The sequence below is a fragment of the Panthera pardus genome, unplaced genomic scaffold (genome assembly GCF_024362965.1).
Source record: "Panthera pardus isolate Hobbes unplaced genomic scaffold, ASM2436296v1 HiC_scaffold_15, whole genome shotgun sequence".
Lineage (NCBI taxonomy): Eukaryota > Metazoa > Chordata > Mammalia > Carnivora > Felidae > Panthera > Panthera pardus.
Window position 1 is genome coordinate 43,690,426 of NW_026526710.1, and position 26,547 is coordinate 43,716,972.

At 40.8% G+C, this 26,547-nt stretch overlaps 1 protein-coding gene, 1 long non-coding RNA gene and 1 other non-coding gene across 9 annotated transcripts in view; 1 reads left to right on the forward strand and 2 right to left on the reverse strand.

The window, feature by feature from the left end:
• Nucleotides 1-5,644: 5,644 nt before the first annotated feature.
• Nucleotides 5,645-5,835, reverse strand: LOC128777160 (U2 spliceosomal RNA). Its single transcript, XR_008422356.1, has one exon. It is a non-coding gene; the product is annotated as a U2 spliceosomal RNA (small nuclear RNA).
• Nucleotides 5,836-11,446: 5,611 nt separating this feature from the next.
• Nucleotides 11,447-25,461, reverse strand: AQP4 (aquaporin 4). 3 transcript variants are annotated; one of them, XM_019465491.2, is made up of 5 exons: nucleotides 25,328-25,461; nucleotides 21,822-22,236; nucleotides 20,746-20,910; nucleotides 20,367-20,447; nucleotides 11,447-16,172 (listed from the first exon to the last, which is right to left on the reverse strand). In XM_019465491.2, the coding sequence occupies exons 1-5, from the start codon at nucleotides 25,357-25,359 to the stop codon at nucleotides 15,894-15,896; spliced, it is 972 nt and encodes a 323-aa protein (XP_019321036.1). In that variant the 5' UTR covers nucleotides 25,360-25,461; the 3' UTR covers nucleotides 11,447-15,893. The 3 variants fall into 3 exon arrangements, with proteins under 3 accessions (XP_019321036.1, XP_019321038.1, XP_019321037.1); XM_019465493.2 differs by lacking the exon at nucleotides 25,328-25,461 and adding an exon at nucleotides 24,791-24,810; XM_019465492.2 differs by lacking the exon at nucleotides 25,328-25,461 and adding an exon at nucleotides 24,279-24,391.
• Nucleotides 24,487-26,547, forward strand: part of LOC109276464 (uncharacterized) — a 66,348-nt gene continuing 64,287 nt past the window's right edge. For all 5 annotated transcript variants that reach the window (XR_008422249.1, XR_008422248.1, XR_002084685.2 and 2 more), the window contains exon 1: nucleotides 24,487-25,022. This is a non-coding gene — a long non-coding RNA (uncharacterized LOC109276464). The remainder of the gene's footprint in view (nucleotides 25,023-26,547) is intronic.

The following is a 26,547-nucleotide window of genomic DNA, read 5'->3' on the forward strand; positions in this document are numbered from 1 at the left end:
ATTAAATGCTTTAGCTCCCTGCAAAGTTCCCCATAAAACAATTCTAAAGTGATTTTTAAAGTCTTAAACCCCAAAGGAAAGAAGAAGAGAAAAGAAGGCAAAAACTACAAAATTTTGTAACCTGGAAAGCAGATGGATGAGAGGTAAAGGACCTGAGAGAATTGACGGTTCAGCAGAAGTGAGAGATGAAATCCAACTCAATGTATGCAGAACCCACAGCTCAGAAGTGCCTGTAACCTGCAGGCAAGGGAACTTCAGAAAGGCTAAAATGAGGAGTGCCTTGGTGGCTCAGTCAGTTAAGCATCTGACTGCCTCTCAGGTCACAGTCTCACAGTCCGTTCGAGACCCCCGTCGGGCTCTGTGCTGACAGCTCAGAGCCTGGAGCCTGCCTCGGTTTCTGTCTCCCTCTCTCTGCTCCGCCCCTGCTTACACTCTGTCTCTCTCTGTGTCTCAGAAATAAATAAACATTTAAAAGGATTTTAGAAAGGCTAAAATGAGGAGGAGTGGTTGAAGGTTGGGTTTTGAAGTAGTCAGATTCCCAGATCTCAACCAATGACTGCCCTGGCAAGAGAAGGAAGGTTTATTTTTTTCTAAAGGAGGGAAAGTTGAGCTCAGTTGAGGATGGAGATACCACATTGAAACCAGAGGGTTAAGTGAATGTGTACTAGATGTTGAGGCCATCCCCTACCCTCTCAGCCTGCAGACGTCAATCAGCCAGGGGACTGAGGAACTTTCTCTGGGGAATCTGGCTAGCATAAGCACAGAGTCCCATAGATGGTGACATCCAGGGTTCCTCACCTGACCTGCCAAGTCAGATCACCCTACAATGAAGTTCATAGCTCAGGAGTACTACCCTTGTGTTTGAAGGATTTGGTCCCCATACTTCTTTTTTTTTTTTTTAATTTAAATTTCGGTTAATATACAGTGCAATATTGGTTTCAGGAGTAGAATTCAGTGATTCATCACTTAGATACAACACCCAGAGCTCATCACAACAAGTGCCCTTCTTAGTACCCATCACCCATCTAGCCCATGCCCCCTCACTTCCCTCCATCAACCCACAATTTGTTCTCTATCATTAAGAGTCTCTTGTTTGTTTCTCTCTCTTCTCTCCCCACCTTTCCATATGTTCACCTGTTTTATTAAATTTCACATATGAGTGAAATTATATGGTATTTGTCTTTCTTTGGGTTATTTTGCTTAGCATAATTCATTCTAGCTTCCTCCGTGTCATTGCAAATGGCGAAATTTCATTCATTTTGATGGGTGACTAATATTCCAGTGTGTGTGTGTGCATCACATCTTCTTTATCCATTCATCAGTTGATGTATATTCGGGCTTTCTCCATAGTTTGGCTATTGTTGATAATGATGCTTATAAATATTGGGGTGCAAATACCCCTTCAAATCTGTATTTTTGTGTCCTTTGGGCAAATACCTAATACTGCAAATGCTAGGTCATAGGGTAGTTCTATTTTTGGTTTTTTGAGCATGCTGTTCTCCAGAGTGGCTTCACTAGTTTACATTTTCACCAACACTGCAAGAGGGTTCCCTTTCTCCGCATCCTCACCAACATCTGTTGTTTCTTGTATTGTTCATTTTAGCCATTCTGACTGGTGTGAGGTTGTATCTCATCATGGTTTGGGTTTGTATTTCTCTGATGATAAGTGGTGTTGAGCATCTTTTCATGTATCTGTTAGCCATATAGATGTCTTCTTTGTGAAGTGTCTATTCATGTCTTCTGCCCATTTCTTAACTGGGTTATTTGTTTTTTGGGTGTTGAGTTTGATAAATTCTTTATAGATTTTGGATACTAACCCTTTATCAGATATGTTGTTTGCAAATATCTTCTCCCATTCTTTGGTTGCCTTTTAGTTTTGTTGATTTTTCCTTTTACTGTGCAGAAAATCTTTATCTTTATGAGGTCCCAATAGTTCACGTTTGTTGTAGTTTCTCTTGCCTTCAGCGATGTGTCTAGTAAGAAGTTGCTGTATCTGAGGTCAAAGAGGTTTTCCTCTAGGATTTTGATGGTTTCCTGTCTCACATTTAGGCATTCACCCACTTTGAATTTATTTTGTGTATGGTGTAAGCAAGTGGTCCAGTTTCACGCTTCTGCATGTTGCTTTCCACTTTTCCTAACACTGCTTGTTGAAGAGACTGTCTTTTTTCCATCAGATATTCTTTCCTGCTTTGTTGAAGATGAGTTGACCATACAGTTGTGGGTCCATTTCTGGGTTTTCTATTCTGTTCCATTGAGCTATGTGTCTGTTTTTGTGCCAGTACCATATTGTCTTGATCACTACAGCTTTGTAATATAGCTTGAAATCTGGAATCACGATGCTTCCAGTTTTGTTTTTCTTTTTCAGGATGGCTTTGGAAGTTCTGGATCTTTTGTGGTTCCATACAAAATTTAAGATTGTTTGTTCTAGCTCTGTGAAAAATGCTGTGATATTTTGATAGGGATTGCAATAAATGTGTAGATTGCTTTGGGTAGTATAGACATTTTAACAGTATTTGATCTTCCAATCCTTGAGCACAGAATGTTTTTCCATTTCTTTATGTCTTCTTCAATTTCTTTCGTAAGTGTTCTATGGTCTTCAGAGGATAGATCTTTTACCTTTTTAGTTAGATTTATTCCCAAGTAACTTATTGTTTTTGTGCAATTGCAAATGGGATTGATTTCTTGATTTCTTTTTCTGATGCTTCATTATTGATGTATAGAAATGCAAAAGATTTCTGCACATTGATTTTATATCCTACAACTTTGCTGAATTCATGTATTTGTTCCAGAAATTTTTTGGTGGAGTCCTTCGGGTTTTCTTGGTCCCCATACTTAAATGTGAGTGGCAGTCAAGGATAACCAGGCATGTGAGCAAAGCATCTATGTAGTACAGGAGGTTCCAGTATGAGACAAAATGGAGAGTTGGATGTAAGGGACAATGCAAGTAAATAAACTGGAATTGAAGGATCTTTGTTTGAGATAAAAAATCTCAATGTATGCTTGCCAACAAAATGCAGTGGATTTAAATAGATGCAAGACATATCATTACAAAATATCAATGCACTGGGGAGAATTGAGGCATGCATAAGCTGAGGAGAAAGGTTGTGGTGGGTGGGGGGGGGGAGAGAGAGAGGGAGAGGGAGAGAGAGAGGGAGAGGGAGAGAGAAAGGGAGAGAGAGAGAGAGAGAGAGAGAGAGAGAGAGAGAGAGAGAGAATGAATCAATAAAGCAAATGGCATCATATTTCTCATCTGCCAGAAGCCAGAGGCCTTCAAAATTTCTATTCTCAGACTATAATCAATTGTCAGGACAGACAAATAGCAACAATAAAGAGGAAGATAGAGAATAGGAGAGACAGAGGAGAGGGCCAAAGGAAATTCTCAAGGTGATGGTGAAGATAGGTCCCAAGGTGGCAGACATTTACCAGGTGAGGAGCTCCAGCAGTCCAGCAGAAGGCTCTTGGAGACCTTCAGAAAGGTGCCATTGAGAGACTGCCTGCTCTATCTCAACATCTTCAGAGGAGATTTGGAAAATTGATGAGGACTTGGAGTTAAACTGATAAAATACATTAAAAATCAGAAAAATCAGCCCTACAAGATTACTATTAACTTTAAGGGAAACAAAAAATGTAAGAAAAGCAAAGAAATTCGAGTGAGCTCATGGCTCAGCTGTAAAGAACATATCTGTCTCTATTTGTGCCTCAGAAATGGTAGGGAAGACGATGAATCTTCTTCAGTAGTGGCAAGTCAATAGATAAATGTCTAAAACCCCAAACTGAAGAAAGTCAGCAAGTAGCAACGCAACTCTATTATTTACAGGCATAGAAGCAATGGCCAAAATATTTAGTTAAAAGAAGTGAAAGTGATTGCCTTCAGGGGGAGGGGGAAATGGGCCGAGAGGCTAGAGTAGTATTGTTGATAGGCAAACTTGGTAGAACTACTAATATAAATGTTACAAAAAATGACTCAATTATTTTGAGGTGAAAGAGAGAGCGATGGTGCATGGTAGTGGGTCTAACAGAACTCCAGTCGGAAGGAACAGGATACGTGAAAGCCTGAGCCAGGCAGGGAGGGTATGTCTCCCTTGAGGAACTGAAGAAGTTCAAGGTGAGTGTGCCCGTCAGGGTGAGGAGCAAGGTGGGTGGTATTGAGGGAAGCAGGGATCAGATCATGAACGGGCTTTAATTTTAACGAGAGGATAATGGAAGTTCAAAGGGTACTTTTGTCTGCAAGTGAGAGAAAGACTAAATGAAAATATCTTGAGCAATCGGGGGACTTTATTATGTTTTATCCTATAACAAGAGGTTTAGAGGTAGGGAGATTAATTGAGCAGCTCCGTGATATCAGGCAGGATCAGACTTTTCTTTCTACTCTGCTCTTCTCGGTGTGCCAGGTAGATCTCTCAGAATGACTAAAAAAGCCAGATATGGCATCCTCACACAACATCCAAAAGCAGAAGGAAAGAAAGGCCATGTTCCTTCCTTATGTCTTTGTATCAGTCTTTTATCGAGCCATAACAAATCACATCAAAAATTAGTGGTCTGTAGCAATCACCATGTTCGGTGCTAATGGCTCTGTGAGTCAGTGGTTTGGGTTGGGCTTAGCCGGAAAGTTCTGCTGCTATCCTGGACTCACTCATTCTCCTGTAGTCAGTCCGGTGGTGGCTTATCTGGGGCTAGATGGTCTAAGATAACCTCCCTTCCATGTCGGGGACCTCAGCTGGGATGACTGGGACAGCTGGCCTCCCTGCTCCCAGTGGTTTTCTCTTCCAGTTGACTAGACTGGTCTTCTTCACACGGTAGTCTCAGGGCAGTGTTCTAAGGAAGCGAGAGCTGAAGCTACAAGTCTTCTTGAAGCCTAGCCTCCAAAATCCCATAAAGCTGCTCTGCAACATTCTATTGGTAAAAGCAAGTTGCAGGAACAGCCCAAATTCAAGAGATAAGAAATAGATCTGACCCCATGATGGAAAGAACAGAGACGTTGTATTGTAAAGAGTGGTAGGAGTTGTTACAATCATCTTTGTAAACAAATCTATCACAGCCTCCTTTGAAGACTAGAGAATATTTTTCAGATGATGTTAAGCAAATTCTTCTCAGACACTTTCCTAAACCAATCATAGAGAGGGCGATTAGATGATTCCAGTTAGATAAGCATAGTAAAAGTTGACTCCTTGGAAATGAGGACCCATCCTTCACTGAAGCAAAAGGGTTCTTGCTGCAAAAAAGTGTGTGAGTGGGATTTGGATGGAAAAATAAACATTATCTCCCAGATTTTTCCAAAGATATGTGATTTCATTTTTAAAAGATAATGATTTCACTGAAAGATAGCTTTTGAAAGATGAAAAGATATGATTTCACATTTGAAAGATAACCTTGAAATAGGATTCATTAAATTTTTTTTTATTTTTAGAGACAGAGCAAGTGTGAATGGGGAGAGAGGCAGAGCCAGAAAGAGAGAGAGAGAGAGAGAGAGAGAGAGAGAGAATCTTAGGCAGGCCCCACACTCAGCACAGAGCCCAAGCCAGGGCTCGCTCCCATGACTCTGGGATCACGTCCTGAGCTGAAATCAAGAGTTGGTTTCTCCACTGACTGAACTACCCAGGAGCCCCTGATTTCATTTTTTTTTTTTTTTTTTTTTTTTTAGGAAGGGAGGTGCACCGTTCCCGGAAGTACTGCAATACCGGGTCGATGCGCGGAGTGGACGGAGCAAGCTCCTATTCCATCTCCCAACTCCAAAAATCCATTTAATATATTGTCCTCGGATAGAGGACGTATCAGATATTAAACTGATAAGAACAGATACTACACTTGATCTTAGCCAAAAGGCCGAGAAGCGATGCCTGATTTCATTTTTAAGAGAGGATTATTCCTCTTGCTTGGAGGGAAGCAAGACTGGAGGCAGGTACACCAGTTGCAGGATTTATCGGCCTCAGTACTATTAACGTATTAAGCCAGATAATTCTTTGTTGGGAGTAGAAGACTGTCCTTTGCATCGTGTGATGTTTTGAAGTTTTGAAGTATCCATGACATCTTCCCACTGGATGCCAGAAGTACCTCCAGTTGTAACAACCAAAATGTCTGCAGACTCTTCCAATTATCATCTGGGGGACAAAGTTACCTTGGGTCGAGAACCACTGGGTTTGGAATGTAATGCAATGATGACTATTGCATTGGCCTGAACCAAGGTAGAGGTGGTAAGAATGGAGGCAAGAAGGATTGAGGAGATCTTCGATTTGGCAAATGATCAAATGCAAAGGGGAACTACATGTTGTTGATAGCCAGGTTCTGGCCTAGACATTCTGCAGTTTGGACACACAAGAGGAGAAACAGGCTGGGAGAATTGGACAATTAGTTCAGTTTGGGACATGTTCAGTTTGGGGCATTTGAGGAACATAAATAAAGATGTCCAAGAAGCCTTACAGTAAGGGTCTCAAATTGGTGATGCTTGAGCCTGGTCTAATCTCAGACTTATTTTCTTTGTGTCTACCGTTAAAAAAAATACACCTCAGCCAACATTTAAGAATTGGGAGACTTCATATACAATTAAAAATTTTAAGTTTGTCTGAAACATTAGAAGATCAGCACATATTGGACCCAAGTTCTGAGGTGACAAAAATCTACTGAGCAGGGTTTGCCTCAATTTGTCCCAGTCTCCCCAAATACATCTTGACTCCATTGCATTACTTACCCACTCACCCCATAAGAATTTGAGGGTAGAATCTTTGTTTTGATTAGAGCTTTCTGCTCTCTGACATAGACACAGATGTGAGAACGATTCCAAAAGGCTCCATATTGTATCTTCTGTGTCCGCCTCTGACCCATACATTTCAGTCAGATCTCTTAGGACTTTCTAAATATATCATTCATTTTTTTTCTTTCTGATTCTGGTAGTCAGACATGTTTCTTGTGGGAAACACAGAAAATACAGCACACATATTATCCCAAATCTTAGAGGCCTCAAGGGTTTTGTTGCTAGATTTCCATATATCTTTGGAAACAGTGATGAGGGCTCTCTTACCACCTCCAGGAAGGAGCCACCTCTTTGTCTCAACTGCGGTAAAGCAGAGTTATTTTTCCGAAGTGTCAATGGAAGAAAATTAAGCAAGCGTGTGTTTACCTCTCTGCTTTTGTGCATTTTAAGCCCGTTGTTCTGAGGGTTGCTAAGGACATTTTTTTTTAAACACTCAAGAATTCAGGCAATTAAGTGTTTTTCCAACATCAAACAATTCCATAGTCAGAATTTATTACCCCTCGTGTCTCTCAGTGTTTCAAGGAAACATTTTCCATTCATGTTCATTTGTTATCTCAAATGCTTTTGAAAATGAGCCCTAAGTGTACTATTTGTAAGTAGGTGACAAAGTTCTTTTAAAACTGCTTGAATAATAGAAAAAAATGACATGCCTCTTAGAGAACAAAATGGGCCATGATAATGTGAGAGAGAGCATGTAAGGACGGATGTAATGGTTAGAATTAAAATGACGTCTGACAATTACTTTCAATTTGAAACGAGGTGAAGAAAATCTGAATTACAATACTCTTATGATTAAACTTTGATGAGATGAAAATGTCATCATTGTTTGATGAGAATTTTTTATTAGAGTTCAAAGAATATGAATGATTTAACCACAATGTACCAACACCACAGGGCTGAATAATCTGTATCAGTTTTTCTCAACTCCTTCTCACTGCGGGTCACCAGAGAAACCTCAGCCGCTCTCATTCTTTAGTGCTTCTGTGACTGTTTCCATGAGATTGGCTTTTGAAACAACAAGGTGAGGCTTACATCCTTTGTGATAAGTTTTGACATTGAAATCCTGGAGTAGCTTAATATGGCAATTCATTTCCAGGAGCCATGTGCTGAGATTTGGACTCATAAGTCTTCTTTTACAAAGAAGTTCACTGTAGAGTCTAGATTTTTTGAGCGAAATGAGTCTGTTTCTCTTCAGCCTGACATTTGACGATTCAAATTGAGATGGGGGCTCATGTCTGTTGATGACAAAGCACAGTCCAGTTCTGTTTGGGGCACTAATTTAATATAGGTTGACAAGAGTGTTCTGCCTTAGCACAGGGACTTTTCTCTGCAAGGGGGCAACGGCTGTGCTACCTACTCCTGCACCGGGTGGGGGCAGGAGTGCTAGGACCCCCCTGTCCACTAACTGGGCTCTGTTACCCTGGGATTCCTGCCCTGCCCTCGCTCTTCCCTGTTTTTCCTCTTTCCCCTCTGGGAGCCCCAAATTGAATTAAATGGTTTCCAACAGTCCTTGGTTATACGTCTCTATATAGTATTCAAAAGACTGTTTAAAAGATTGTTGACTTCTGAGAGTCTGAGTCAAAATATTTGGGGACTTACTCTACAGTCCTATAGTTTGCAAACCCGCAGGTACTAGGTGTGTTCCATTCTGTTTTGTAAAGCAAAATCTTTCTCCTTTTAACCATTGCAGGAAAGGGTAAAGGTACTAGCATTGGTCATTCCATTCAATTATTTCCCAAAGCCGGTGCCATTGTAACAATGTTATAACTTAACCACTCAAAAATAACCCTTATTTTATCTTGTTAAAAAAAAAATACAGTCTGTACACTTTATAGGCTGATCTAGGGTAAGCTCAGATTATTTCCAAACACCATTTTGTTGATTCTCTTATTGCAATTTTATTTTATTTGAATAACCAGGAAACTTAAGCTGAAACGTGGAAGGTATATTGTGTAAGAGGTGTCCGTCGTACTCCTGTTCAGTAAAGAAAGAGTTGTCTTGGCCATTCAAAGTCCCTTTTGAAAATACTTTGTAAGTTTAGCTGACTTATCTTTGTGGCATTTGTTCTTGAATATTTAAATCTTGCTTCAAAGGTGGTCAAAATGATAATGTGAGGTGAAGTCGGGAACAACTGAGAAGTTTAAACACACTGCAATCTCTACTGGATTTGAAAAGTCAAAGGCTTGGAAAAAGCAAATATGAATGTTAGAACAATTGGACGCCTCCAGTACCACAGGTAAGACACAACACAGGGCAGTGGCTAAGAGTAGTCTAGACAGACTGGGTTCAAATCCTACTTTTACCACTTAGTACCTATTTGACTTTGAACAAGTTACCTTCCTTAGACTTCAGTTTCCTCACCTGTAAAATGGGGATGATAGCAATACCTACCTGATAAGGTTTCTATGAGGAATGACTACTCAAGTGTCAAGGGTATGTCTTGTGCACAATAAGCATTCGATAATTGAAAGCTATTATGGTTATTATTATTGAAATGTGGAAGACACTATCAGTATCTTCACAATTAATCCCCAATTCTCCTTCCTGGACCAGATTACAAAATCTCAAATAGTGATCTTTATATTATTTTCAAAAGGAAAAATATCAATAAAAAATGTCTGAAATTATCCAAAGTATCCTAAAGTAAATCTGTGGTAGACTTTTTCTTTATTCTTTTTACAACCCAGAGGTCAAAAGTCATATGCTCTACCGACTAAGCCAGCCAGGTGCCCCAACGTTGTTTTCTTATTTGAGAACTTTTCTAAGATCTGTGATACTCCAGGTCTGTGGAACTGAAAATATTGCCCTTTATTGGTGTTGTATATAAGAATTTTCTCTTGCATGGATTTAATATATTTCTTGCCACCTAAGAAAGCATGGCTGATGGGAAATTAGACTGATAGATGAATGGGAGAAATGGGAGAACGTTGTGTGATTTAGGGAAATGAGATTAATTGGGATGTGAGTTCTAGTTTTTGCTTTACTCTTGGGTATCATCTTGGGTAATTTACTTAATCTCATTAACACTTGTTTTTTTTCATCTTTGGAAATGAAAATGATAGTAATGCTTACCCCACAATAAGCCTTGAAGCATAAATGATCGAGAGTAATATTTATAAATTATAAAGCCCCATATACATACTCATAATTGATAATTATTCTAATGCTTGCATTTCTCCTCTACCTATCTGACCCATGGCCAGGACTTTCATAAGGGAAGAAGGAATACAGGCTCTGATTGCCATATGTTCACAGATTAACTTAATGCCTCCAGATTGGAGTGTTTCTTGCATCCACTCATCCATCCATCCATCCATCCATCCATCCGTTCACTATGCATTTACTGAGCTGTAACCATGTGCTATCACTCTGCTATGCATAAAGCTTTCAAAAATCAGTGCCATGGTTTCTCAGAGATTTCTGAATATGTGCATGTAGAAGAACTCAGCTTTCTTGTGTTCTCAATGTCTCCTTAAACCTGAGGAGTGACGACATAGAAAAAAGAAAAAAATATTAGAATTATTCAGGTGACACATTGTTTTGGACATTTTCCAAGCAGGATAATTATCTAAAATCAGGCTGACATTTATATCTCTAGCCTCCCATGCTTGTTAAAAGACTTTTCTTGCTGAAATACTCATTGAGCTAAATTTCATCTAACATCTGGCCATTGTATAAATGTAGCAATGAAAACATGTCTTGTTGCCTACACAGTAGGTATAAATTTTAGAAATCCAATTAGTGTTTTATTCTTTCTGTGTATTTTTCTTTTATTTTTCTTTAGTGTTTGAGCCAATTTCAGGCTCCTCACTGAAACTATAAGAATTCAAATATTTAGCACACATCTACACAACAGAAAAAACCAACTGGATTGAGGAATAGTGCTTTGTAGTATCTCCTAGTGATCGTAAGATATTCCTTAAGCTCTTTATTCATTCATGCAACCGGCATATATTGAGCCAAATGTCAAGCCTGGTGCTCAATGCTGAGGGTGAGGGATACAGAATAAATAAAATACCATCTTAGCCCTTGAGAAGTTTAGTACCTAGCAGGGCAGACAGATACCTATACCAACTGTTTTCCTACAATGTGGAATAGTGCTATTGCTCTATTGACGAACGTGGGCAAATGCTGTAAGAGAGGTACATATCCACCTGGCTCCTAAGGCATCGCTCGCTACTCATCTGATGGGTTGCACACTACATAAATGATTGTCCTCAATCCTTCCCTGAGGGTCTCTAACCTCTCAAAATGGAGGAGCCTCTCAAACGAAGAGCCCAAGGGACTACTCACTGTGCCTACAGTACTCACTGTGCCTACGTTATCCATCTGGGTGGGCACAATCTAGCAAATGCCTTGAGGATGGATCATCTATTTGGCAATACCAGCCTCATCTGAGTCACAGTTGTTAAAGTCTTCACTTCTAGACTCACTGTAATGACAGTTGATAGTCAATGGCCTATTTTGCCTAGATGTGAACATTTAGAAGTAAGCCCGCTAAAGCATAATTTTTACTGTGTGCACCAGGACCTACCACAAGGCATCCTCTGCATGCTTTAAAAAAAAATGCATATTATTATACAGATTTCGCCACTCTTTCATTTGGTGTTGACTACACTCAAAAATCTAAAGGGTGCTCTTAAGATATAACTTGGAAAAACTTGAAAAAAATTTTTCAAACATTATCAAATGCAGTGCTTACCTTTTAAACATTATAAGTTTATTTGCACAAACTTAGTAGTATGAGATACAACATAATTCATGGAAATCAGCCACAATGCTAATGCTTACTAGATTATTCCAAACATTAGACATTACAGTTTAAATCTCAACATTAGCTCTGACGTTGGAATAACATTTCAGTTAATAAATAATTGTGAATATGACCATATGTTCAGTTTATTCTCAGCAGTTTATCATGAATTACAATCATGATTTGGGTCATAAAAGTGATAAACAATTATGTCTTCACAAATTGCATGTTTATTTAATTAATCCTGAAGAGAATCTAAAAATATATTCTGATAGGTTATATAAATTAGGTGTATTTTTTAGCTTTTGAATTTTAACATGCCTGGGTAACACTGTAACTACTTTCATAGGGTACAGGCATTTGCAAAAGTGAGTGGCCACAGTTTTTCAGCCCTGAATTAAATGCCTTCTATGTATTTCAGAGAACTATGAATTCAAAAGTTACTGTTATTTTGGGGTGATCTATAAAGTAGTATAATACCAATGCACGCACACAAAATCTGTGGTAAAGAAAGTGAGTTTTGTTCATTATACTTTCCAGATAGTAGTCACGTCTTCCTAATAATGTTGTTGCCATAAACATATTAGGAAAGACAGAATAATATAAGATACATATTAGATATAAGACATTTATAAGATATTCTGAATTTGCACAATCTATAGTGCTTATAATGAGAAGTCATATTGGCCTTATATTGTCTTTTAAGGGTATCTCTTGAGCTCCTACTGTTATCTTCAGCTGTCACAAAGGCAATGGCTCTGTCGAATGCTGACAACATGTGGGGATAGTGTCAACATCCTGCAACAAAGGGCCTCGCCAGGATCAATTTTAGCATTTGAATTTGCTACTCTGTTTTGGAATTTTCCTGTTCATTATTGAATTTATTTATTGATTGATTTATTTATTACATTTTTTGAAATGTTTATTTATTTTTTAGAGAGAGAGAGAGAGAGAGAGAGAGAGAGAGAGAGCAGGGCATGAGCAGGGGAGGGGCAGAGCTAGAATCTGAAGCAGGCTCTGGCTCTGAGCTATCAGCACAGTGTCCGATGCAGGGCTTGAACCCACTACCGTGAGATCATGACCTGAGCTGAAGTCAGATGCCTTACCCACTGAGCCACCCAGATGCCCCTGCTCATTATTGAATTTAAACCGGTAAGTAAGTTGCCTAGTTTCTTGGCCTAAGAAGAATATTATGTGCTATTTGGTATCAGACTTCTAATAATTAATCAGGTAGTTTAATGCTCTCATATATGTTATTCAAATATTTCTAATCTCCTTGTAAAATTTTCTAGACTGAGTGGCAGCTGTAGCTAGTACCTATCAACTGCATAAGGAAAAGAGTCCGAAAGTGTAAGAACTTATGAAAACCATCAAATAGTAGAAACAAAGTGTAGGGATCTTACATTTAGGCAATGAGTTAGGTACCAGAAAATACTTCCTTCCAGTGTAAAAGTTTAGGACTCTTTGAAGACAATGTCCAGTTCAACAGTGAAAAAATACATTCCAGTTCTGGGCCCCAAATATTTAAGAAAGCCTCCCCCCCCACCCCCCAAACGTAAAAATGACTCTTTATCTTTTGGTACACCTTTTGACAAACTATGTATCTTTTCAGTGTAGGGACCATCTTACAATTTGGGACGCGTGTTGTATTTTTCCATAGGGAAGAGGCGGTTGGCATTGCTTCCTGGCTTGGTATAATTCATTTATGTCCTTCCAGTTTTTTCTCTCTGATCTCTTTTCTGTATATCTGTCAGCAGCACTCTCCTGGGAGCAGCACGATGCACTTCATTAATAAGAAGGGATTAAAGGAAAAAGCCCTCGTCTCCTAATACACTTGGATAATTTGGTGCCATCCACAAGGCAATAGACCCCTGCTGCATAGATGTCATTAGAAAGGTACAATTTCATTACTTTTTAGTGGCAAAGCCTTGAGTGAAATACAAAATATGTTGTCTCATATGCAGGGGAAAAAAAGTGCTAAAGCTTTCATTCACTTCACGCCTCTAAAATAGTAGAATGCAAAAATATATTTTATGGGTTTTACATTTATACTGCCTTCCCTTAGTAGTCCTTGAAATCAAGCTTTTATTAAATACTGAGCAAAATCAAGGTTAAAAGAAAATTATTTACATTCTTAAATCCTAAATTAAATTCATGTATTTTTATTAACTAACACATACCTACTAAGTGCCAGGCACTCTATGGAAAACAAACTACAAAAACATCATTCATGCCTTTTTTTTTATTACAGCACTAACTTATTAAATACTCTAACTGGAAGTGAGTATAAAAGTGAGTGCATAAGAAGTAAACCATATGGCTGAATAAAAATGATTGTAAGCCAGTAAATTGTAAGCGTATTCAAAAAAATCTGTTTAACTTTCCCTTGCTAACCTCGCTTCCTTTTGAGCTAATATGCTTGCCGCTGGTTGATAGAATTATCTTTTGAGCTGAACACCAACCCCCCACCCTCGCCCCTATTTTAAGCCTTTAGTGGTATTTTGTGCAAACATTTGAACAGAAAAGTCACAAGCCATCCTTAGAATCTCACCCTACTTCTATAGAAGCAGCTCCAAACAGGAAAGGATGGGCCTCACTGGTGGAGGGTGTGGTTGGCCACACATCTGAGAAAGGCACCTGGGATTTAGGAATCTGCCATAAAACAAAAAACAAACAAACAAACAAACAAAAAAAACCACCAATGACACTCCCAAGCGCTGCACTGGAGTGATGACTCCCTGGGAAACTTGCACATCACTTTCCTAGCACCGAAGAGAATCAGGCTTAACAGTGGTCCATTATCTCACTGCCACAGACACACAACTGCCATTAACACTAAAAAGTGACACACAGTTGGAACGACGCATGGGAGAAGAAAGTCCTTGATTATCAGCTTATTTTAAGCCATTCTTTGCAGTGATGGGTGTTTGCTCCACTACTAGCTTTTGTTCAGTGAAATTGACATTTGCAGCTCTTTGTCTAAGATAAAGTTTAGGTTAAGATGATAGAGACTGGGGTTTCCAGAGACCATTCTCCCAACTTAAGGCACAGCAGTACAGGAAGAGCAAAGTATTCTGACAAACGAGTCGGTAATGAAAATACTTTAAAGATGTATTTCATTACGACGTACAATATCTCTACAAATAAACGATTGGTCATCTAGTCAGCTTTGAATACAGAGTGTTCTGATGCCTTCTCCCTTTAGTCTGCAACCATGGCCTTCCTTGTCTCTCGTGCATTTTAATTCATTAAAATATCATCACAGGCACAGTGAAGATTATCACCAAATCTCATGAGAAGTGACAGAGTGCAGAAACGGGGACAGGGACAGCCAGTTTTTATCTTTCAGAGTGAGCAGAGCTTAATCACAAAAAGTCAGGATTCAGCTAGTTATGTTCTTGTTATCAAAAAGAAATCTCAGCTAATGTTTAAATATAGATAACCAAAGTCACAAACAAAACCCCCAGTTTTGCCAATAAATTAAAAAATATAAGCAAAATGGTTAAGTAGTTAAAAGCATAGATCGTTAACCTCATGTGGTGTATTTGAGGATGTGCACTGAAAACAGATCAACTCTTTGATTCCAGAATATGGATTGCCTCTTTCCTTATGATTTTTTTATAATGGTAATTTTTCCTCCACTCGCATAAGATCTTATGAGTCTGTTTGTCCTGAATCTTAATAGGTATTTCTTACGATTTGGATATTTTATTAGAAAAAACTAAAAAATATAAAGGGTTTCCGAACATTCCTCAAATTTCTGGGCTTTCCACATTACCCTGGGCACTGAAGAAGAAGAAGGAATATTATGAATTAGAGTTCAGGTTGAAAGCTGGGTATTTGAAATATAAATGGAAATAATTCATTAGCAATGACCCTTGTTAATATTCTTTCGCCGAGGTAGTTTTTAAGAGGGGGCTGCCCACAAAAGAGCTTGTTATATTTCCTCTGTTGAATGTGCATGATTCTGTGGCATATTGTTTTGGCGTACTGGAAAAAACACTCAAACGAAGATTGACAAATACTGGTTTCATGGTAGAGGAGGAATAAGCTGATAGGTATGTCTATAAGTTCTGTCAGGCAAGACTTAACCAAATCTTGATACTCATTTTAAACTGATAATTAATGAATGGCAACAAGATAAACTAGATGCCCATTTGCTTTGGGGACACTTTAAAAAGACCTCTTTTTTTAGATTTGGAATTCACAATAGGTTTCTTCCATTCCTCCTTGGTAGAATAGTGAAACATTTCTTGTCTAGACTGAATAATGAGGCAAGAAACAATGACCCTGCGCATGTCTAATTTATAACAAATCTGTTTCCTTAATGGGTGGAAGGAAATCTGAGGACAGTTCTAAGTGTTCTTGTCTGCTTTCAGTGCCATCTTCTAGTCATACTGAAGACAACACCTCTCCGGACGGGTCTTTCCCCTTCTTCTCCTCTCCCCGGTCAATGTCAATCACGTGCACTACTCCAGGTTTTAGGATCAGGTCATCAGTCTCTACCTGACTCCTGTTGTCCTCCACTTCCATGTAACTCCCCTTTGTTTGCTGGGCAGCTTTGCTGAAGGCTTCTTTAAAACGACGTTTGAGTTCAACATCTGGACAGAAGACATACTCGTAAAGCCCACCGGCGAGGACAGCTCCTATTATTGGTCCAACCCAATATATCTGGAGGAAAAGATGGAAGCATTATAGAATGAGCATGGAGTAAAACTATTCCTTTGAACGACTCGTGAATAGAGAGCTTAGCTGGTTTACATTAAGAAAACAAATGTGTCGTGTGGAAGAAAGCAGAATTGGAAACACTATAAGAGAATACATCAAATGCACACCAGAGATCCATAAACTGCTAAATAGCATTTGAACAGAAAACAAGGAGACGGTTTTCTCTTTTCTTGCTTTCACTAATTACTTTCTTTCCATTTTCTGAGAGTCCTTAAAGTCAAGATAGCTCTTCTTTAGGGGCGTCTGGGTGGCTCAGTTAAGCATCTGACTCTTGGTCTCAGCTCGGACATCGGGCTCTGCTCACAGCACGGAGCCTGCTTGGGATTCTCCTTCTCCATCCCTCTGCCCCTCCCCCTCGCCCACATGCATGTGCATGCGCTGTCTCTTGAAAGAAATAAAGAAACATTAAAAAACATATTAAGAAAAGATATCTCCTCTTTGGTGGTACTGCACACTCAGTAGATGCAAAGAATTCTTCAAGTAAAATAGAAAAAAATTTCTAGAGAGTTATCTTATTTTCTTAATATTGCCATCATACATTGGCTTTCTGCATAATTGTGACCAATATACAGCTTTTATCAGTTGAGCTTTAGTTATTCAGTGAAGCATGATAAATGGAATCCCAGCTCCACCGCTTAGTAATTTGGTCAGTTTTTGTGTCAATTACTTGACTTCTTAAACCTTAATTTCCTCATCTGCAAAGTGGGAATTGTAATAATACGTACTTCATAGACTGTAAAAATTAAATTGAAACAATACTTGTAAAGTATTTGGTGGTTCTAATTTCATAGCAACCGGCTTCATTCCATGCTTCCTAGGCAATTCAAAGTTGTGTGTGAACAGGCTGGAGATAAGTCATTTTGTTTGTTACATGCTTTTCTTTCTTTAAAAAAATTTTTTTTAACGTTTATTCATTTTTGAGAGAGAGATAGAGTGCAAGTGGGGGAGGGGCAGAGAGAGAGACACACACAGAATAGGAAGCAGGCTCCAGACTCTAAGCTGTCAGCACAGAGCCCAACGCAGGGCTTGAACTCACAAGCTTTGAGATCATGACCTGAGCCAGTCAGAGGCTTAACCAACCGAGTCACCGAGGCACCCTGTGTTTTCTACATGCTTTTCCTCCCTAAAATCTGATGATTTGATTTAATTGAAAACCTCATGGTTTGTTCATTACTCTTCTTGCAGAGCACTTTCATCCTCATGGTTCTTACCATGGTCACTTGGTGCAAAAAATCCCACCTTGTCTCTTTGGGGCATCTGGGTGGCTCAGTTGGCTCAGCGTTTGACTCTTGATTTTGGCTCAGGTCATGATCTCATGGTCTGTGGGATTGAGTCCTGTGTCGGGTTCCATGCTGACTGCAGTGAACCTACTTGGGATTCTCTCTTTCCCTCTCTCTCTCTGCCCCTCCCCTGCTCTTGAGCTCTCTTTCTTTCAAAAATAAATAAATAAGTAAATAAATAAATAAATACACAAACAAAGAAACCAGTACTGAGTTTATGGATGGTGGTTATTTGAGGCTTAGCAATTCCATAGGATTTTTAATCCAACATGGAAGCTTTTTATCGTATCGTTACTGTATCTAGAAAAAACTCAGTTTTGAGTTTTGGTAAACTTCAACATTTGCTTTAGAGCACGTATATGCTGCAGAATATTTGACACTCATTCAACAGATTCAATTAGGCAACAGAAACCTTGTTTATTGAGCCGGTTGTACTTAGCACTTTTCTTGTATTAACTCACATAATTCAAACAGCAACCTTTGAGGTAGATATTATTATTATCCCTCTTTTATGAGTAAGAAAACTGACACCCTGAGCAGATAAGAAGCTTGCTTAGGAGTTCATGCCTAACAAGTGCTTGAACTGGGATTTGAGGTCTTTGTGATTTCAAACCTCTCTTTTGAACTATTGCACTGTTTTCCATGATACTGCACTTATCTCGTTTGAAAAAAATAGGAGAAATGCTTTTCTGGCTTAAGACACTTTCTGGAAGTTAATTCCACTTAGCATCCTCATTGCAAAATCTAAAGACAATTCAAAATTTAAGCTGGAGATGAGCACATATACTTAATGTGGAAAATACTGGTAGAGTGGTTGTGAGCACCAAGCTCCTATCTTGAACAGAAAGAAACCATGTAAGAGTTGCCCTTTCAAAGGAGAAATGAGAGCCCTCCTCTAAATGTCTTTGCTGTCTGTTCCTTTGGTAAGAGCTCATTACAGATGGTCTATTCCACATGCTACAACTCCCACAAGGGAAACAAGGGTCTGCTAAATAATTATGATGCATTCCCCAAACACCTATGAAGAATACATCTGGCCACATGCTCTCCAAAAAGAGCAAATCTCAGTTTCAAGTTGCTATTCCAAAACAAAGTCAAAATGTACTTTAAAATGACTCTCAAAATGTATAAAGGTAAATAATTTTTATTGCTATAAATATAGATGTTATGTAAAGTATCAAGATGAAAACTAAAACAATGTCATTACACTACCTAGAAAATTCACCGTTAATATTTTGATGTTATTCTAGTCTATCAACCAATCAATCAATCAATCTGCAAATATGTTGTAAATTAGTTCTAAAATTCACACAATTATTGCTACAGAACGGACATTCATGTTCAGTAGGATTAAGTTTGTTATAAAATAGCTCTGCAATAAGGGGAAACATTTCATTCAGTCAACAAGGTAAAAAGTTTCCCACTATTTGAATTTTAGCTAGCTTACCACAACCAGTAGGTAATCATTAAAAACATACATTTCACCCCCATTTTAAAGTCCTCATCCATAAAATTAAAAGTTGCTATTTTTCTAAATTTTAATTACAAAAAAAGTTTGAATGTAAGAAGTTGAGCTTCCAATTGTACTTCTACCATAATTAACTATATGCTGTCCATTAAAATGTTCCACTTATGTCAATGTGGCAAACATTTTGAGACATAAATGGAAACATCAGTGGCAAAATGACCAATCTCATGGATGGTATTACTGACATTCATTGTGTAGCTGGGTGCAAAATCTTGCTTTGAACGCTGATGCTCGTTCTTTCACGATTGAAATTACTTTTAAAGACTCAGTACCCTTTTCTTAACTGTCAGTGCCCCTAGTAATGGTGCCATATCCTCTTATTGGCAATGTGCACTATGGTTGAGTGGATGTAACTGGGTCAATAACCGCTGTATGAATGAGATTCAAACACGAGTGACATGTTGTTACGGTCATGAATTAAAACTAAAAGTTGCGAAATAGCATTCACAACACATAAGTGACAACGGGAGTTAACATTATTTGAGGCTGGCAGACATAAGTCCCATATCTCATATTTGTATTGGTTATTAGAAGTGGGCATGTGAGTGGCCTTAAAACTGCTGCATTATTCACTTAAGGGATTTAAATGCCTGTGTTGTAAGAAACAATTGAAATAAAATTGATTGTGATATTTAAAAATGGATATCACTGCTCTCTGGAAGCGCTGCCACCGCATTAAGTAGGTTAGCCAGTGAGACTGGAAAGTGTGCCTCTTCTAAAGTCATTTGTGTGTCCAGGTACAGTTACGGTGATAATAGCATAAACATTTGCAACATCTAGTCCTCTCCATCTGTAGTTCAAGTGCTCCCAACTCACATACTATTAATTGGGTCCATGCTTTTGTAAACAAAAACAATAAATATTTTTGCTCTGGGCATTGCTTTTAAGCATTTCTTTCCTCTTCTTCTTCTTCTTTTTTTTTTTTTTTTTTATTTCTTGGTAGGTATATATTTTGTCATTGCCAGGAAGGCTTTACATTCAATTACTTAAACACTATATTCACCACACTATCCTGGTTTTCACTTGTTCCACATTGGCAGCCTCCATGCACAATGTATTCTGCTTCAGTCTATCAGATACGGTGCCCAGAGCAGTGCTTATATATAAAAAGAAAGGCTATTACTGAAGACCCAGGACAGATATAAGGTGAGATGTTCTACCGTAGATATGTGCTCGTCTCTCCCTGGTCTTTATGAAAGATGTAATAAAGTGGAGGGGGGGGGGGTCAAGGTTGAGAGGAAGTAAGAAAGCTAGTGGGCAAAGAAAAAAAAGAGCTACATGGGCAATTGTTAACTGCAGGAGGACAAGTACTATCGACATGATGGTTACCCAGTGGTTTTCCCAATTTCCCATGATAACCGCAGGTCCAAAGGATCGGGCAGGGTTCATGCTGGCACCAGTGTAATTGATCTATAGGGAAAACAACAACAACAAAAAACGACAACTTCAGACATTGCTGAAACAGGGCTAGTAACAGGAAGCATTCATTGCAATTTGCTACCATTTGCCAAGTCAGTTAGAGGAACTGTCAAGACGTTAGCAGCCATATCAACCTTCTCATCATAAAGTTAGCAAAATCATCACCTAACGTGGACAGACGTGGCTGGATACTAAAGAACTACAGCTGTAAAACACAATATCTTTAGGCCAGCTCTAGGGTGACGATAAATGAAATGAATCAATTATTTAAATGGACTTGGAAACTTACTGCAAATAAATGTCCAATTGCCACAGAAAATCCAATTGCTAAAGCTACTGAACCAGTGACATCAGTCCGTTTGGAATCACAGCTGGCAAAAATAGTAAACACCAGCTGAAATGTGATTATCAACTCCACCAGGAGACCGTGACCAGCAGAAAGACTTCCATGAACCTAGAAAGAGAAAAATGCTCTATCTGAATTGAAGCATGATTACATTTTCTATGAGAACATATTATTGTGAAAGGCATATTTCATCACTGGAAAAAGCAATGGTTAATTTGAGTCATCTATTCTACCCCACGAGTGAGACACCCGCCCCCACCCCCCAACCGGCTGCATCCAAAAAAAAAAAAAAAAAAGGAATAAATTTCCACTCATTTTGGGCCATCACAGATAATTAATTACTCTTACAATGACCAAGCGGGAATTTGTGCTGAATGTCCTTTTCTACAAAGGAAGCAAAATGTGCCACTGCTGCACTTAACTTATAAAGGAGTTTCTTGAGAGTCTTGTAATTTTATAAGGCAATGATTAAATCCATTAATTAGGTTTAAATTAATTAATATATATTTCAATTAAAATTTAAACTGTGTGCGGTTTTTAAATCAATCTGCTGCTGAGCTAACAACTGATACTCCTAATCAGTTAAGAACAAAACTAGGATCAAATGCCAATTTATTTTTTTAAGTGTGGTCCTTGATGTAGATCATTTTAAGTCTCACGAACATGACCAGAAACAAAATTTAGTGAGCCAACCAATGGCTGTAATAAAAATTCCTTAAGCTAAATATATAGTCTAGTATAGTCACGGGGATGGGAGCGAGAGAGAGGAAAAAAACAACACCATTTTTGTGTCACCTAGACTTAATAATATTGAAGTCACTCCATATAGCAAACGATGATAATATATGGATACGCTCAATGTTGCTGGGGTCAGTTTCCCCCCTGTCAAGAATCGTCAGAAATTCCCTGGGAATAAATTTGCAATTTTAGAAAAGTCTCTCAGGCCACCGGGGTGGCATTTAGCAGAGTCTGCAAGAAGCTTGGAATCCTAGTTTGAAAATGAGAGCTAAAGATGCTACCGTGGTGACCCCCAAGCCCCCCACCACACTGGGAGGTGTGACGAGGTAGAGAATCCCAGCTCCGATGATGGCGCCCAGGCACTGTGCGGCGACGTAGAAGACAGACTTGGCGATGCTAATCTTCCTGGTGCACACCATGGCCACTGTCACAGCAGGGTTGATGTGGCCACCGCTGATGTGGCCAAAGCACTGTACCATAGTTGCAATGCTGAGCCCAAAGCAAAGGGAGATGAGAACCATGTCGACAGGTAAGGGCTTTTCCGTTCCACCCCAGTTGATGGTGGATCCCAGGCTGAGGAGAACAAAGATAAGCATGGCCAGAAATTCCGCTGTGACTGCCTTCCAGAAAGCTTGAGTCCAGACCCCTTTGAAGGCCACCATGATGCTCTCTCTTCTACACAAAGGTCCACACTTACTGAAAAGAAAACAAGTTGATATCAGAAGCTATCAAACCAAGGTTCGTGAATTTGGGTGAAGACTCGGGGCCTGTAGTCTTGCCCTTCTGTGGGGAAGGGCCCCCTCAAAGGTTATTTGATACCAGGAAAGAATGCTTCCAGAAAACCTTCTTAATTAACGAATTAATTGTCCCCTGTTATTCTAGCCTCCTTTTATCTAACATTCGAAGCTCAGCCAGTTTCCCTGATTTGCCCCTAAAAAGGAAAATGTCTAAATCAAGTTTCTTAAAGAATTAAGAATGAAATGTATTTACCTCCCAGCAAGAGCTAATTCCCTCAGAGCAAGGTTTTGAGTTTCAGTGTACTTTTAACATGCTGTTTATATTTTGAACGTAAAGCGATTCAAAAAAAAGGGGGGGGGGAGGTCATTTGCAGTTTTGCACTTTATTGCTCAAAATGGCATTCTGAAAGTGGATTTGTGGAGCGTGATTCTCCTCTGCCCCAGCAGAGACTGCGGATTTAGAGGAGAGGCCAGCGAGGAGGCCGGGAATGCCGAAGTCTGTCTTTCCAGAAGGTGAAGTCGTTAGGGGGCGGGGAGCTGGCAGGGGCGGTGGGAACCGGCGGGGCCTGAGCGGGGGCAGGGACGCTCCCTCCGTCTCCCCTGCGGGCCTGGACGCGCGGCACTAGGACGCGTCGGCCGCGGGCCCCGGGCCCCGGGGGAGCGGCCACCCCTGGGCCGGTGCCAGGACCCGGGGCAGCGGCCAGGTGGACAAACAAGCAGCCTCCAGGCGCGCGCCCCGCCCACGTCCCCGGCGTCCCCGCGGCCGCGCCTGGGAAAGCTGCATCCTGGCTCCACGGTGCTTCTGCAGTGCGAGGGGACAGTCCCTCCTGGCGTCTGACCCTCTCTCGACCCCTGACGTTACCCTTCAGAGACACCTTCTCAATGTGATCCCGGAGGCGGGAGTAGGAGCCCCGGGCACCCCGCCCGCGCCCTCCAGGGGGCAGCCGAGTGCGGGGACGCGGAGCCCCGCGGGGTGGCAGGAGCGCGGGGCAGGGCGCGGGGCGGGGGACAGTGGTCCTCAGAGCAGAAGGCTCCACGGACGGCGACTGTTCTCCAGCGTCTTCTTGGCGGCCGTCTCCTACTTCTGCCTGGCCCTGAAAGTCGGGGGGCTTGCCACTTCTGGGGGATCTTGTGGCAGCGGGGACCTGGGTGGGGAGCGGGGAGGAGGGTGCGGTACAGCAAGACAGCCACCGAGAGGGAATACTCTGTTCCTCCAGTCTGTTTTCCTCATACTGTCTGAAGATCTTTGGAGCTGAGAAAGGATGGGGTTTGAGGATATTAATGCCCAGTGCTCATTTGGGCAAGAAATGGCTAGAATTCCCGATGTGGGGGTCAATGACACTGGTTACTCCATTATTCAAGGCATTTGCTCTTATCCTTTGCCTGTTAGAGTCGTGAGAGCGAAGGAGTGTGGAGGACATTTAGCAGAGACTCTGATCACCAGAGGACAATGAAAAGGGTTAGGCAAGAAAGTCAAGCATTTGAACAGATTAGAGTTATTAGAGCTTTCCCCTTGATGTATTATTGAAGAGGAACCGCCCCTCCCGCCCCCCCCCCCCCCTTATTGTCCCCAGGAGCCTGGGTTCTGGATGAACAGTAGGGAAATGCTGTGCCAAAAAAGGGCTAGGGGAACTCTCCCTTGACCTTTAGGATCTCAAGTCAGCCTCTGCTTTGATATGGGGCTTTGCCTCAGAGTTGGAAAGAGAAACCCATTTTCTGCCCAAGGCGGGGGGGTAGCTCCAGAAGGGGGACAGCCAGCCCTGTCCCAGGTGTCCCCTGCCTGTGAGCTCCTCTAAGTGAATCATGTAATTACAAGAAAACCCAGCTGGGAGGACAATGACATCATATTCCTTAGAGGAAGAGAAAATAAAGAGACAAAACAGCACTTGGAACAGGACAGGGAGTATGCTCTGGGAGAGACATTAAAAGTATCCCAAAGGGGAGAAACTCCAAGAACTTACAAATTGAAAAAGAAGCTAGGAAGGTGGCTTCTGAACTCACCAGCAGCCCTCGGCCGCAGCCGGAATGGGGGGGGGAGGGCAAGGTGCCGCCACAGGTGCTGGTCGTCTGTGACTGGATTAAGTGGGAAAAATGAAGAGCACAAAGCAGGGAGCTAGGGAGGCTGGTGGGCAGGAAGCCTCAGGTCCCTTACGAAGGCGAAGGCGGAGGCATGGATCACCAGGAGAGGCGGGCCCTGGCAGAAGGGCTCCTCCCTGCTACACCCCTTCTCCGTCACTTTCCCCAGTCCCCCCGAATTCTCTCTCCCAGCCCATTCTCTCATGCCTCTCCAGAGACCTGATTTAAGAAACTCAGTTGCTCTTTCAACTTCAAATTTTCATCAGCCAGAGAAATGAAAACAATAACAACGATGACACCCCGAATAGATAAATAGGCTCCTTGACAGTGATTTTAGCTTTTTTTGGAAAGCCCACAAAATCTGATCTCCTTCCAGCGCAGACCGAACAGCCTCAGTTAGCCACGAACCCCAAAGTTTCCAGGCAGCACATACATACCCCTGACCTCACAAGTGCTCCCCTCAGCGGAGTCTGTCATAGCTCCTGTTATTATCAGCAATGTTCCCTTATGTGTTCGCACTCACTGGAAATGGATCAACACCATTTGTTTTGCTTCCTTCGCCCCAGAACAAAGGGGGTTTGTTGATGTGCCTGGGTTGTACTGAACCGGACACATTACTTTCTAGCTGAACACACAGCCTGATCCGCTTCTGGACAGCTGAGCCTCTGGGTGAGTAATTTTTCTGATGAAAAATACTGCAGATAGATTTTACCTCCATAGGGTAATTTTCCTGTGCATGCACAGGTCTTGAATATGTGGAGGCTTTTGCAGCAAAGCATCCTTTTTTCCCCCTTCTACCCTCTCTATGCCTCTCTTATGAACACGCCCAATACCCAGATCTATAAGCATCGCCTACCTGCCCTACGATTTCCTTCTAGATTCTGTCTGAGAAGGCACATATATTTATAATAAAAGAGTCAGAGTTTCATCTTTTGGCCCTGAGCTTTGTTCCCTTAAGGCAAAGAAGGACTTACCCCCACTGCCTTGCTTCAGGTCTGCCACTCATGCCTTCCCTGGCCAGAGTGCAGCTCTCATTGCCTGCCCCACAGCTCCCAGTGCACTGGGAGTCAGATTACGGCCACTTGTCTGATTGGGTTTTTGGAGTGAAGGGGTGGAAAGACTCTGTACCATGTGGCAATCGTCGAGTTATATTTGAACTTGAAATAACTTTTCTCTACCTGATCCCTGTAGACACAGGGCATTTCAGGAACACAAAACGTTTGCTTACACTGTATTTCTTTAGCCGGTAATCTTTGAAAACGAGGACTTCCCCCAATTTGTATTTCAACTCTTCTCACCACAAAGGATTGCTGAGAATTGGTCTTGTTTGGTTGCGTGTTGTAGGCAGATTTGGGCAGCCATGAGAAAACAGATTTGTGTTATCCAGCATTTGAGATGAATTGAGATCTGGGCTGTAGTGCATTTGCTGTTGAGGGGCTAACTATCCAATGGGTTCTATAAGAAGTTTTTGACCTGAGAAGCAGCACAACAGAGAAGTCCATGTGTAGCCTGGGCAGCTCTGATTTGGACGATAGGGAAATAGGAAAAATAGGAAACAAGACTTCCAAGGTGCTCCTCTGACTGTTACATTAATAATAATTGCTGGGTATGGAGTAGCAAATTTAAAAATATGCAGGTTGGGTGGGGACAAAATTTTTGGAAATCGTAGGTAAATTTGATATCTACAAACCTAGGGACCAGACTGACTGCATCATTTGTGGGGCCCAGTGCGGAACGAATGCATCACAATGACAGTTTTTTGTTTTCTTGTCTCATTTGGGGACCTAAGATTTGGAAATGGGTGAAAAGCTATTAGAAAGAGGAATTAAAATTTTGAGGGTGAATGTCGGAGGAGCATTTTATTATTGTGTCAAGCATTCTCAGATAATAGAGATTGAATTTACGCCCTTAAGAATGTGGTTACACACTGATGGTTGTCCATGTTGGGGGGGGGGGATGGTGTTGGTTTGGCCTTCTTAAAATGTGCTCCCTGAAGGTAAGAATAAATTCTGATGAGAAGTGAAGGGAGCATTTATGCGACTCTGCAAAGAATGCTTAAAACATTTCATGTTGATTCTTTAAAAAAATTTTTTTTTAACATTTATTCATTTTTGAGAGACAGAGAGAGACGGAGCATGAGTGGGGGAGGGGCAGAGAGAGAGAGAGAGAGAGAGAGAGACAGAATCCAAGCAGG

Excerpts from the sequence above, each read along its gene's own strand:
- AQP4 (XM_019465491.2), bottom strand. The coding sequence starts at position 25,359 with ATGAGTGGCAGACCTGAAGCAAGGCAGTGGGG. Across the intron at positions 22,237-25,327 it reads CCTGAAGCAAGGCAGTGGGG|TAAGTGTGGACCTTTGTGTA; the intron begins GTAAGTCCTTCT and ends TTTTCTTTTCAG. Across the intron at positions 20,448-20,745 it reads CAATTGGACATTTATTTGCA|ATCAATTACACTGGTGCCAG; the intron begins GTAAGTTTCCAA and ends TTTTCCCTATAG.